This window comes from Schistocerca gregaria, chromosome X (assembly GCF_023897955.1).
Source record: "Schistocerca gregaria isolate iqSchGreg1 chromosome X, iqSchGreg1.2, whole genome shotgun sequence".
Taxonomy (NCBI): domain Eukaryota; kingdom Metazoa; phylum Arthropoda; class Insecta; order Orthoptera; family Acrididae; genus Schistocerca; species Schistocerca gregaria.
Window position 1 is genome coordinate 718,983,043 of NC_064931.1, and position 14,094 is coordinate 718,997,136.

The window sequence follows — 14,094 nt, forward strand, 5'->3', positions numbered from 1 at the left end:
AATCAAGCAGTATATTGCTCTCTACCACGTACATGTCGCGAAGAGACCACGAGGATAAAATCAGAGATATTAGAGGCAACACAGAAGCATACTGACAATCTTTCTTTCCACGAACAATACGAGACTGGAATAGAAGGGAGAACCGATAGAGGTACTCAGGGTAACCTCGGCCACACACCGTCAGGTGCCTTGGAGTATGGATGTAGATGTAGAACCTGAAAGGAAGTCAAAATAAAATACCTTAACAGAGAATTTCAGCAGGTGCTTACTTATGATTAGTAGTAGTCTGTTAAGATACGAAATTTTAATTAGAAAATGGAAGCTTATCATAAGTGCAAGACTTTGTTGGGTTACACATTAAATAGTAAGGGGGGGGGGAGAGAGAATGGTAAATCTTGTTGATTTCCACTTGTATAGTGATATCCCTAAATTGGAAATGTCTGAGTATACGTAATATTAGTTAACCTTCACAGTTACACATTTCATATGTTTTTCTTGTTTAGGACGTAATAAATGTAACCTTTGAGAACTGGGTGAGGCTTTAAAGTGACAGTTTTGGTGAGAGTGTTCAAATGTGAACATGAAACAAATGTTGTGGGAACATTTTGTGGTGTGTGTGTGTGTGTGTGTGTGGGGGGGGGGGGGGGTGCATTAGTTTGGTTTCATTCATTCATTTGTTTGTTTACATAGAGCTCTTGAGATTTGTGTTCAGCACTTTCACTTTAATGCAAATGCAAGTAGAGCGAAATAATTCCTATTTCAGTATCAGAAATGAAATTGTATTCAACTATCCATGAATTGTGTATAAACTAGAATTTGCCAGTAACTATTCAGACTGAATCCTGAACTCACTAAATATGGTAACTAATAAGACTAGCTTGAAAGTACTAGAGAAAACTAATTTGCTCTACTTACGTTGATTTTATGGTAAAGGATGATGCTTCTGAGAGGCACTAGGTAGGCTACAATTTAAAAATGTTGTCTGGTAGTGTTGCAGTTTTGGGTAGTAAAATAAATGTGTTAAGCAAGTTCAAGAAAAAAACCATTTGTATGACCAAAGTTTGCAAATTACAGTTCAACAAAATTAAACGCCTGACTGGTGCTAAAGTTAATCAGTTTCTCAGTATTTCTTATAGTCTCTGAGTAAAGATCTGATTGCAGTTTTTTCACAATTATGTAAAATAATTATATCAGAAACCAGCAACCAAGATTCTCGTAAGTTTAAATTTCGTTTCTTCCTAAACTGAATAAAGGTGGAATTCCGGTACACCCAGAATTGTCATTCTTGTCTATTCCCCATTACTTTCTAGGGAGAGAACTAGATTGCATTCTCAGAAATAACAGAATTTGAACATATGTTTTTTTTTTGTCAAGAATTCCAAACCACTTGTGCATGAAATTATATACTCTGGTCTTGCCCACTTCCAAACTAGTATCATTGGGTGGCACTGGAAACTGATTCTTGACCAAATAAGTTGCAAAATATCGGGAAATCACCAATGAAGAATTAAATTCCTCCTTGGTGACAAAATGTCATCACATTTCACACTGCATTTTGTATGTTTTGACATCAGCAAAGACTGGTGCTTTCCCCCCCCCCCCCCCCCCCCCCCCTCCCTTGTGTTAGCATCGACCTGTAGTGTGTTACTACCTGGGTGCCCAGAGGCATCGCAGCTCTGTCCAGGAATTTGAAGGAAGACAGTGGAAATGAGGAATTGCTACCATCACATTTCTTACCACTAGCCAAGTTACTGGCAGAGATTTTGAATTGATCGGTGTGGATTGTTTCCTTAAAAGGCAATAAATGCATAAACCTGTTAGAGCACAGAGAAAATCCATGAGTAGCTTGTAATTCAACACGGTAGGTGTCAGATCTGAACTAATAGGAGTTGGAGGAAAGTCAGTTGAGAAATGAAGTAGAATGTTACTAATTTAATATGGACCTGAATGAAACACATGATCAAAGTAATTATTCTCTGTGAGTAGCAAAGAGGCTTAGGCTATTTCTAAATTTTACATTTCACAATAAAGCTTTTACCCCAGGTTCTAAAATTAAACACAAGCCTTTTATGAATTTTAAAATGAGCACAAAGATTTAAGAGCCCAAGGAGGATTGTGCAATCAGTAGTTTCTCCTGACAGTGGAGTAAGGATTCAGCTTTGATGAATTTACAGCATTATGCAAAGCTCCTGATGATACTGGAGTAGATGAGGTGCAATCCACAAAATAATTTTCCAGTCTACTCTGATTCTCTAAGTGTCTACAGATCATTTAGCATATGCACCCAACAATCTGGTCCAAAACATTCAGGACACACTTGACATATTAAAATTTCAAGGGAAGAAGAATTATTCTGCTGGGTACCAGGCTATATGAGTCAAGGAATTGAGCAAGCTGACAATGACAGCAAGGAACACTTACGACGACAGTAATTCATAGCCCAGTGCTGCCTCAGTTATGTGCTGTTGCCTTGTTTAGAAGTAGTGTTAATCAGTGGGAAAATGTATGCCTGGTGGCACCAAGTAGCAAATAAAGACTAGTGAAGTCCAGTTTGGGCATGTTGAATATAATTTGTCACAAAGATAGAAAAAAGGTTTTAACACTTCTGACCCAGAGCTGCCAGTGGGAGGACCATCCAGTGTGCAATGCCTTTTTTTATGTTCGTGTCAGTGCTTCATGCTTTACTTGATTGCATTTTATATTACACGAGGGCAGCAGTTTTTCTTGATGTGCATTTCTTGGCTGTTACAATGAGAAGAGTGTGGAACAGTTTTCTTTTGTGTGGGGTCATGTTCAAATTGCTGGTTAGCTTATATTAGAATGTGACAGTGGAAGGGGTTAACCTAGGCAATATTAATCACCAGGTGGTGGTCATATATGGGGAAGATGCTGTGTAAGGGTCAGCACGAAAGTGACATGGCCATGTTCATAAAGCTGGGAGCGTTTGAATGATGACCCGAGACCAGGCCAGGTGAACATGGTAATCACAGCTGAACTCATCAAAAAGATGAACAGCCAGGTGAGACACACCTGTAAGGTCACGCACAGCCTGATGGCAAAGTTCAAGTGGCAGTGGCTTGAGTATCCACCACACTGCCCGGACATGTCACCTTGTATCTTCCATTTGTTTGGTCTGCGAAAGAAAATCTCGAAAGTAAGTGCTTCAACTTGGACGAAGAACTGTAGGACACAGTGGAGGACTGGCTCCTGTCATACTCGCAGGGATTCTGGGAACAGGGAATTCTTCAGCTCATGAAACAATAGGCTAGTTTTGCTCATACGTCCGGTGATTACTTTTGAGTAGAGACTTCAGTTATACCCACAGTGTGGTTTCGTACCTTTTGTTTTGAACACCCCCTCACAGTTTAATAAAAGTGTGAGAAAAGGGCATGCATGCTGTCACAGGTGATTTTTAATTATCCATTTTAATATATTGATAAGCAACTTCTGTCAGTGTTGAATCAATATAGTCATCACATTTGCTGTTTTACTGAATTTCAGGTCAGTCGTGTGTACAGTTCCACTTAACAGTTAATCTTTTTCTGTGCACACCTCATTTTTATGGTTTTCAGATTATTTTGATCTTTTTTTCATCTGTTTCTTGGGCTTGATTTCTATCTTACTCTATAATATTTTTAAAGTGCTGCTGAAGGTTTGTTATCTTGATTTACATGCAGATCTTATGGCTGTTATTTTGTTGTATAAATTATCAGCTTTTCAAAAAGCCTTGGTCGTGTTGAATTGTCTAATTTTTGTTGCATTGTCTGTTTTTTCCAAGTCATTTAGATCTAAGATTTGGGGTTGTTGGGTATTGTAAGTCGTTTTATTGAATTATAAACAATAACTGGTAATATGTTTGCTTGGAGTTACATAGCTGTCGAAGAGATTTTCCTGAGAAACATAAGATTTTTAATTTATGTATTACATTTTTTTGTGTACCTAAAGTTAATTATGGGTATGCTTCTTATAATCTTCTGTAGAATGAAAGATGTATGTCAACAGATTGTTTTATTATTCAAGATTGGAGAAAGTTGAGTGGTCTGCTTGTTGGGCTGTATGACTCATTCTCTGGCTTATTGTCTTTCCTTTACACTCCTCGTAATTTGTTTTTGTGTTATATCTTAGAGCAGAATTTTCTTTGCTGTTTCTGTTCATTCTCTCGTTTTCAGTTTTGCATTTGAAAAGTGACAAGTGTGAGCATTGTCATTTGTTTTCTATGTATCCTTCCTGGGTGTTGTAAGTCTGCTTCCTCAACAGCACTGATTTTATTAAGCACAACTTAATTACAGTTAAATTATGGAAAGTAGTAGTTCCTGACACTTAAGGAAACACAACAAAAGATGTCAGGAGGTCCAAGACCTTCAGGTCAGTACAGTACTTTGAAAGTTTGTTGATTAACTCACACATCATTGAGGTCACTTTAGTTCATCTGAGAAATTGTCATGTACAGTCAACCCTTTCAGTGCACCCATATACTGTCAGTTCATTCACTGAAAACGCAATGGTCAGTTGAACGGTGAGCAAAGGCAGTCCTGCATTAGGCAGGCAAATCTGTGCGCCAGGAAAATGTAATCACTAAGTAGTAATAAAGTCCAAATAAAAACCCAGAAGTAAACTTCTTTAGTAGAGGGTGCTTATCAATAAATACACCAGATTGCTTGCTATGAGTGTCAGCTGATCGACAAGCGAGCCCATGGGAGTCTGCTGCCACCTTGAAATCAGCTATTGTTTTGCCTTGCGAACGGGGCAAGTGTGTCCTTTCGTGCCATGCATAATGACCTCGCTATTTGTTTGCATAATTGTTTCAAATTATCCAGCAGGACTAAGAGTATGCATGGTTTTGGGTTTCTATGGCATAGTAGTGACACAGTTAGAGGCATAGTGATCTATTTAATTTTCATATTCTCATTTTAATGTTAAAGTTCAAAAATTAATGTTTCTAGCAGAATTTAAGGTGTGACGGTGGATAATGATTTGTGCTACTTCCTAAAACATTTAAATAGTATTTTTTGGAAAAATTACTCATTAAATTTATATAAAGAAGAGTATTAAAATTTGGAAGGTAGGTTTGAAAGTAAGCCAGCAAATCTGTAGCCAATGTATTAATCATGTCTCCGTAGGAGTTGCTCACTGACTGGTTAGTCACTGTAGTATTTCATCCAATATCAGCGATATACAGTAGCCAACATTCCCTTGTAGACACAGGCCCACAAAAGTCAGGGTTTGAAACTAGGTGTAGCACACAATTTTAATGTGTTAGGTTTTTAAACACTCATTCTACTGCAAAGTAAAAGATATGTTACATAGGACTCTGTTTTAGTTAGTGTAAGTAAGTAATTGCTTCCTTGAGAGATGTTTGAATCTTGTAGCTTTTAAGTTCAGATGGGAACATTTTCCAGACGTGCACTAGGAGTTAACTTCAGATGTTAGCTTACATAATTCTTGACAGCTATTTGCAAGCAGGGGAAATTGAATATCTGAAAGGCTGATATAATGTTACTGTTGAAAACCTGAGTAATATTTGATTTTATGCAAACAATTTTGTTACGGTGATTTTAGTTCACTTAATGTACATATCTTAAATTGCAATTTTCAGGTCGACCATGTCCAGATACCGTGAGTGGGACCTTTCTTGCAAAGTTTACGTAGGTAATTTAGGCAGCAGTGCTTCAAAATATGAAATTGAGGCTGCCTTCAGCAAATATGGCCCTCTGAGAGATGTCTGGGTTGCTAGAAATCCACCTGGCTTTGCATTTGTTGAATTTGAAGATCCAAGAGATGCTGAAGATGCAGTGAGAGGCCTCGATGGCATGTAAGTTAATATTGCATTTATTAACTAGTTACTAAAATTGAATCAAATATTTAAGTAATATTGCTGTTGCAGGAGGCTGTGTGGAACACGCGTGAGAGTTGAGATGTCAACTGGACGTAGTCGACGAGGCGGTAGTTGGAGGGGTCGGTCAAGGTAAAGCCTGTTGATACTAATTTTTTTTGTTTGAGAAATACCTATTAAAATACAAATATCACATGATTGAAATGTTTGATTACATTGTGTGCATATTTCCATTTGTTACATTATCTTCTCATTGGTTTTTAAATGTTAAATTTTGTACCATAGAAAGTTAGCAAATTTTGGGTAAGTTTTTAACAGAAGTGAACTGATAGCGGGATGTTCTGGACAAGAGGTGGTGACATATTTATGATGATGTGGCACAATTTCCAGGGCTCACTCTTCTCCTTCTGATCTACCACCTCGTGCTCCAGACACCCTGATCTTCATGTTTTTGCTACCAACATGACGGGTCAACCAAACAACTTCCCCATATGAATGCTTCGCTCAGCTCGTCACGACGCAACGTGCACGTGTGCTACCCTTCTCAACCGGTTAGGCATAAAATTATGTGTGGCAGTTAACACCGATAATCAAAACCGACAGCCTTCCACTACCACCATTCCATGGAAAACCTGCCCAACCAACGCTGGCTGGGTTTTGTCCAACCTTCAACACAACATTCTGTCATCAATTGTCACCGGCACAACAATTGCAGCTTCTCATCTGCCCAACTTATCTTCTGTTGTCATGTAAGCTTACTTGCTTGCCCAGTTAAATGCAGTCTGGTATATAATCATAAATTAAACTTCATATGTTATTAAATTATAATGCAAGTAGATGATTTCACTTGATAAAACTTCATTTAGATTTTTGAAATTTAAATTTGTATGTTTGAACTATGTTAGCTGTGATCTAAAAAGTTAGGTTTTCTGCATGAATAAGCAGTTAAAACTTTTACAGTACAAATAATGATTTAAAAAATTAACATGACTAAGTCTAATAATTAGTTTTTCACCTAGGAGACTTTTTTGTTTGATCTGTTTGTGAAGATAAAACAGTATGGTAATTGCGATTAGTTTGCCAGTCAGACTGCAGATTTTCATGCTTCAGTAATTATACCCTTATTGTAATTAGTGTTTATGGAATAGAATGATTGATGTTGTTAAAATATTTTGAGTGTTAATCTTGTTTTGTCTTGCAGGTCTAGGTCTCCTCGAAGGCGTTCTTACAGTCGGTCAAGATCTCGAAGTCGTTCACCTAGGCGATCGCGATCACTTTCCAGAGACAGGAGGTTAGTCACTAATAGGATATGTATATCTGTGATTAGGCAGTATTCAGAAAATTACCTCTGGTGGGTTAGAAATATACAACAGTGCTTAAAGAAAAATTACTAGAAAGTCCTAACATTACACCTTCATGTTACTTTATTTATGCAACTGTCACCATGCATTATGCATTTATGATGTCCTGAGCCATTATTGTAATCAACACAATGAGAACTAAACCATTTTTTCATGTTCATGAAAAGATGGAAATCACTTTGAGAAGAGTTAAGGTTCAAAAGTTTATGCTCGTACCAATACCAAAGTTCTTGGGTTTGATACTCAATAAATTTAAAATTCATGCAGGTAATGTTATGTCCAACACTTAAACTCCAAAAATTTCTTAGTTAATGTCACATCCTGCACTCTCAAACATAATTTTATTTGATGGGAATTTGTCAATTACTTGAGAAATGATACTTAACTCTGTATTACGTAGGAAAATAATACACAAAGGTGTAGATATAATTTAGTGTATTTTAACTAACCAGTATTTTATTTAAATGTTAGCTCTTACAACCAAGTCTATACTGCTTTGTTGCTACATTGCCTAAAACGTCTGAAGTTAGAAAAGTAACTTCAAAGCTGTCTTTGTGATTGAATTAGCACACTTCATATTCAGTCATTGGTGTGGTTGGAGACACAGCTAGTAAGTTGGCATGAGGTTTTATTTACTAAGCTACAAGGCTGCACAGAAAATGTTAGCTTTGTTAATACACACATTTTTGTAACTTATTTCACATTTTGGAGCAAGAACTACAAAATGCACTTTTAACAGTAAGTTAATCATTTTACAGGTAGTTGATGTTTGGAGAAAAATACAGAATAATATGGACAAATATGTAAAAGCAGCTTTTTAACTGTGTTGCTGTATTACTGCACTTGGTGCAATGTCTGTACTTTCTACATTCCACTCAGCCTCAGAAAATAACTTTTTTGCACCTGTATAGGTTGCATGTAGAAGTAAGGTGCACCTAAACTTTTGACAAGCGACCACAGTAAAAAGTAAATCTCGAATATAGGCCGCACTACTAAATTTACGAGGCAGTTCAATTACACAGTAATTAGGGTTGCATCTTTCTCCTTCCCCTTCTTAAATGCTTGCATAACTACAGTGTGACTATTAAGTTGCCAAATAGAACAGCTCTTCTAAAACAGTTTAGTCATTTAATGGTGTTACAAAATGATTGTAAATGAAGTTAATATATTGTGTCCAAACATAATTACTTCCACCATGTGGCCTATACCTCCCTCCATTGGTTCGTGTGTGGCATGCATGAACCCCTGAAATATTGCAGACTTCCTTCTCTCCCAGGCTGCATTCTCTTCCCGATATCCACTTCCTCATGTCCTAGCTCCTGAGTCCTCCCCACCCCACCCACCTTCCCCGCTCCATCTGTTTCTCCTCACTCTTGTGTCCTCCCCACACCTCCCTTTCTAAATTATTTCCGTTGTGTGAGCCAATTGGGGAAATTCTACCTCCCTAGTGTCTCCAGTGTGGGTACCTCCCTCCATCCCCACACACCTTCCCCATCAATCATCTCCCCCCTCCCCTCCAGGTCACCAGCATGTGTAATGTGTAGCCAGTTCATGTGACAAGGCTGTTATATACCCATCTGGCTAAAACTTCTGGAACCTGAGTTGTCAGCACATCTTGCCTAAGGGTTGTTGCTCATCCTTTTGGGTCATCAAAACTCCAGGCAATGACTGCCATGCTAGGCTCCCCTTGCCATGGCTGGGTGGTGCCTATGGGGTAAGTCCCTGATGGGAATGGATTTTACTATGGTGGATGCTCTGCAAATGAAGTGTGTTAGGGTCAGTACTTCCGGCTACTCTTCAGCAGTAATCTCTTAAGTCTGTAACGGTTCTGTCTCTGCTCCTACATTTGCTTCCTTGGCCTTCCCCTCCTGGGCCACTCCCTGGGAGGAGGGCCAGGCACCCAAGCTTGTGGTGAAACCCATTCCCTGATTCTTAGTTTGTTCCAAATGAGGAGACTTTGACTCCTACAAATTGCTTTCTCCTGTAAAACACACCGAAGAAAAGTTTCGTGAAGTTTACTAAGGAAGATGTGATCTGGTTCCCTACTGATGAAAACCTCTTCTGCCAGTCATTTGGTTTCCCTTCATGCTTAAGAGACAACCCAGTAAGCATCACTCCCTACCATTCCTTAAATATGACCTAGGGCATTATCTTCCACAGGGACTACACCTCCAGTCTGACAAGAAAATCCGGACTAATCTGTCACAGCATGACGTTAATTTCTTCCATCGAGTCCAGAGAGGTCTTAAGGTCAATTGAATTTACACTGGTGCTTTCATCCTGGCTTTTGGAAGGGGGGGGGGTACCATTTTAGTCACAGTTGTGGTTTACTGTTGCAACTTAAAACCCTATATCCCACCTCCCATGCCTTATTTCTGGTGCCTCTGGTTTGGTCACTTTTCACAATGTGAGGAGTATCCTGTCTGTGGTGACTGTGGGTGCCTCTTCGATGTGGGGAGTCCTTGCAGACCATGTCCCAAGTTAGTGAGCTGTTCCGATCTACATTCGCCTTGGTCACCATATTGTCTGATACATCAAAAGGAAAGGAAAATCCAGGAATTCTCTTGACCGGCTATCCTATTTTGAGGACCAACAGAAATTCAACAGTCTTCACCTGGTACCTTTGTCTAATTTTGCTTCGGTTGTGTCCTTCTTTCCCTCTCCCCCATCCCCTCCAATCCTCACTTTCATCCTTTTCCTCCTCCCTAGCGGTTATTGTTCCCTATCCTCATAGAACTACTGCTTCTCCTTTACTGGAGAAGAAACAGATAGGGGCTCCCTCTAGCAGTCCCCTTCCTTGGTGTCTCCAGGTTCTTAAGCTTGTTAGTTAGCTGCGGGACTCATGCTCTGTGGACCTCAAGGCCATTCGTTCTCTTTCAAATCCTGATACTGCTACGACTTAGTCTCGTTCCGACCACACTACCTCTTGCCATCTGAAGAATGAGGAGTAGGAGGAGCAGCAGCACAAGTCTCCCTTCCCCCAAAATCCCAGGGGACTGTAGCCCCTCACTTTCAATAAGGGCCCTATATTACTTTCATGGATGTCATCCTTACCAGTGACACACTGACTTGGCACAACACAGTCTGCCCCATTCAATGTGCAGCAGCCTCATACACTATCATCCACCTTCTGGACTTGCAGTCTCTTCTTTCTCTCTACTCCATAACTTGCATTGTAGCAATCTCATTTTGTGGATACTCCTGTCAGCTCTTTGTGGTTTTCAAGGCTTCTGCTGGAACTGGGTCAGCCCTTTGTGAGCTTTCAGTAGTGTTTGTCTCTTGATCCATATGGACATTTAGTTCCTCTTCATACTGTGCTTGAAGTGGTGGCTGTTCCGATCCATTTAGACTCTCTGCTAACAATATGCAGGCTTTCTCCCTCCCCCCCCCCCCCCCCCCCCCAGACTGGCCACCTAAACTTCCTGCTCTTCTTTCCCTCCCTCCCTATTGGGGATTTTAATGTGCATAATCCTCTGTAGGATGGTACTGCGACGACTGACCAGGGCAGGGTTGTTGAAGACCTGCTGGGAGGTCTTGATCTCTGCCTCCTCAGCACTGGAACCCTACACATTTCAGTGTGGCATACACACTTTCTCAGGCGTTGATCTGTCCATCTGTAGCCCTGGATGCATCCCATCCATTCAGTGGGAAGTTCACGATGATTTGTGCAACAGAGATCATTATCTGATCATCTTATCTTTTCTCCCGTGCTGCTCTCTGCATGCTCTCCCAGGTGAGCCTTCACTAATACGGATTGGTATGCCTTTTCCTTGGCTGCCAATCCAACTGCTCGACAAAACAACAGCAGTGATGAATCCATATGGAGTTCGCCCAATGCCATCCTTTTGGCAGCTGCTTCGGTGATTCCTTCTTCCTCAGGTTCGTCCTGACAGGACTGTCTCTTGACCACCTCCTGGCCTTCAGTTGGCTTCATGCCCAAGCCTGTTATCGTGTTAAATGCCAGCTGGATTTGTTGGGAATGATATGTTGCTGTTGTTGTACGGGTGCATACTTCTCCTTTGTGGGTATAGTCAAAGATCTGGGGCATTTTTAACTGCTTTCTTCCAAAAAGTGTCTCAAATTTCTCTGAATGCTGTTATCCTCCTGGACTCTGTCACTAAGCATTTTGCCCAAGCTTCAGGGTCAGTCAACCACCTGCCCGCATTGTCTCCTCAAACACAATGTGTAACGACTCTCTTTATCTTTCATTCCTCACCGTGTGTAATCTTACAACGCTCCATTAAGTGAATAGGAGTTAGTCAGTGCCCTTGCTCTCTGCTCTGACACGTCTCCTGGAACGTACCAGGTACGCAACTAAATGCTTCAACACTTATGGTGGCTTATACATGGCCTTTTCAACCATGTCTGGAGCAAGGGAAATTCCTTCCACATGGTGAGAAAGTACAACTATTCCAGTTTGGAAATCAGGCAAATAGCTTCTTCAGATGACAGGTATCATCTAGTCAGTTTAACCAGTGGTCCTCTGTAACGTACTTAAATGTATGGGGTGTCGAAGGCTGTATTGTCCTTGAAACCTTGGCTTCAATCCAAGGTGCTTTCTGCCAATGCTGCTCTACTGCAGATAATTTAGTCCACTTGGAGTCTATCTAAATGGGTTTTGCACAGCAAAATCATCTTGTTGCTGTCTTCTTTGATTTGCATAAATTTTATAGTACCACATGGCACCACCATATACATGAGTGGAGCCTCCGTGATGTGCTCCCAATTTTTATCCAGAATTTTTTTTCATGTTGCATTTTTCATGTACATGTTGGTATCTCCCGTAGCACTTTCTATCTGCAGGATAGGGTTCTGTTTTGAGTGTCCCTCTTTTTAATCGCTATCAATGGTCTGGTGGCAGCTGCAGCGTGTGCCCCCCACACTATTTGTGCTGATGATTTTTGCATTTATTTTTGTTTGGCCGTGATGGGCATTGTTGCTGAATGCAGACTGCAGGATGTGATATACAGAGTGCAGCCATGGGACCTCTCCCTCATGGCTTCCACTTTTCAGTTGCCAAGACCTGCGTTACGTGTTTCTGTTGTCATTGAGTCCTTTCCCATTCACATATGACCTTGATGGTCAGTTCCTTATTGTGGTGGACTCTTCATTGTTTTGTAGGACTGGTCTTTGATACCCGGTTGACATGGCTTTCCCATCTTTGTGATGTAAGACAGAAATGTTCGTCACATCTCAGTGCTCTTTGATCCTCAACAACAGGGCTGCAGATCACTCTACTCTGATGTGGCTCTACACACAGCATTGATCCAGTCTTGTCTCAGTTACAGCAGTCTCGCATGTGACTCGATGTCACATTTGACGTTACAGATGCTGGACCCAATACACCATTGTGGGGTGACTGGCAACTGGTGTTTTTTCAAACTAGCCCTGTGATCTGCCTCCGAGCAGAGGCAGGAGTTCCACTATTGTGGGTTCTGCACTGTTTGATCACTGATGCATTATATATCTGGTGCTCCCTGGAGCACCTGAATGTGTCTGCTCTTTCCAGATACAGAAATGCATGTCCCATAGTGGTAGCTCAGGTGTGGGGTTAAGATTGCCATCCACATCTGGTCTTCTCTCTCTCTCTCTCTCTCTCTCTCTCTCTCTCTCTCTCTCTCTCTCTCTCTCTCTCTCTCTCTCTACTCCAGCTTTCCCCTCTACCATGTCTTGTTCATGCCGCTCACATATACCTCCATGATGGTGCAGCCCTCGTCCACATTTCTGTCTTGACCTTCACAAGGTCTGAAAGAATCGGCTTACCGCAACCATTTCTTCTCTGTTCTCGGTACATTTGAGGGTTCAGAGGTAGTTTATGCTGATAGCTTGATGTCTGCCGGTCACAATGCCTTCGCTTACTTTCATGCGAGATTCAGTGAACTCCACTCCTTTCCAGGTGGAGTGTCTCCACTGAAGAGTTGGTAGCCCTCTCTTGTGCTCTTGAGCATATTCGTTCTGGCACTGGTGAGTTCTTCCTCATCTGTAGTGATGCTTAGAGCAGTTTAAAAGCTCTTCACCACTGTTAGCCTTCCAATTGTTTGGATTTGATCATCTAGGATTTTTCATCACCATCAGATATCACAAACAGGAGCGAGATTAACCCTGCCTGCTTGGATAGCTGCAGGTATTAAAAGTACTGGTTCTGGGGTGGGGAAATGCAGTGGTCCTGGATCAGATTTGCTTGGCAGGTTGATGATGAGGGTTGGAGCACCACCCAGCCTGGATGTGGTTTTTGGGTTGTTTCCTACTTCCCAATAGGTGAATATCGGCCTGGTATCAGTCCTGTCTCGGTTAAACAATTCCCAAACATTTAGAAAATGATAGCTCAGTTTCACGTGAATTTCACTAAACGCAAACAGTTGAGGTACTCGCATTTCGTCCCAGGTTGTAACGAAATGTGACTGTGACAAGGACATAAGGCCACTCCTTAAAATTAACAATGCCAAATCTATTAACAATCATGTTGACTTGTGTTGATGTGGGACAAAGGCAGATGGTACGGTGCATATTGTGACATGCTTCTAACTCTAAAAGAGTAGTTATTTAATAGTAATTTAAGTTCAAGTTTCTACATACGATAATTAAAGCACAATTTCTTCTGCTTTGTTTGGGGACACTTTGGAGGGGAGGGGGTGGAAGCTGCCTGTAACATGGTCCCCTCTTCTCACACACACACACACACACACACACACACACACAGTGTACAACCCTTTTATTGACACTGGGATTAGTGTTTTCAACACTGTAGCTACAGTTGAATCTGTTATTATAAAAAGGTCATAAGTCCATAAAACATTATTTTGAGATATTCAAAGAACTGTTTTATTCTTCAATGATAGAAGTTATGAAGTACGTGGATTTTGAAACTCTGTTGTACGTGGAAACCATTAAATCTACATC

The 14,094-nt window shown here is 40.7% G+C and overlaps 1 protein-coding gene across 4 annotated transcripts in view; it reads left to right on the forward strand.

The window, feature by feature from the left end:
- Positions 1-14,094, forward strand: part of LOC126298562 (RNA-binding protein 1-like) — a 37,740-nt gene that overhangs the window by 14,588 nt on the left and 9,058 nt on the right. For 2 of the 4 annotated variants that reach the window (XM_049989920.1, XM_049989921.1), the window contains exons 2-4: positions 5,597-5,812; positions 5,885-5,965; positions 7,035-7,124. In XM_049989920.1, the coding sequence (XP_049845877.1) occupies positions 5,604-5,812; positions 5,885-5,965; positions 7,035-7,124 (380 nt within the window). In that variant the 5' untranslated portion in view covers positions 5,597-5,603. Of the gene's footprint in view, positions 1-5,596; positions 5,813-5,884; positions 5,966-6,223; positions 6,583-7,034; positions 7,125-14,094 lie in introns of those variants that run through there. The other 2 variants (XM_049989922.1, XM_049989923.1) reach the window with 2 other exon arrangements.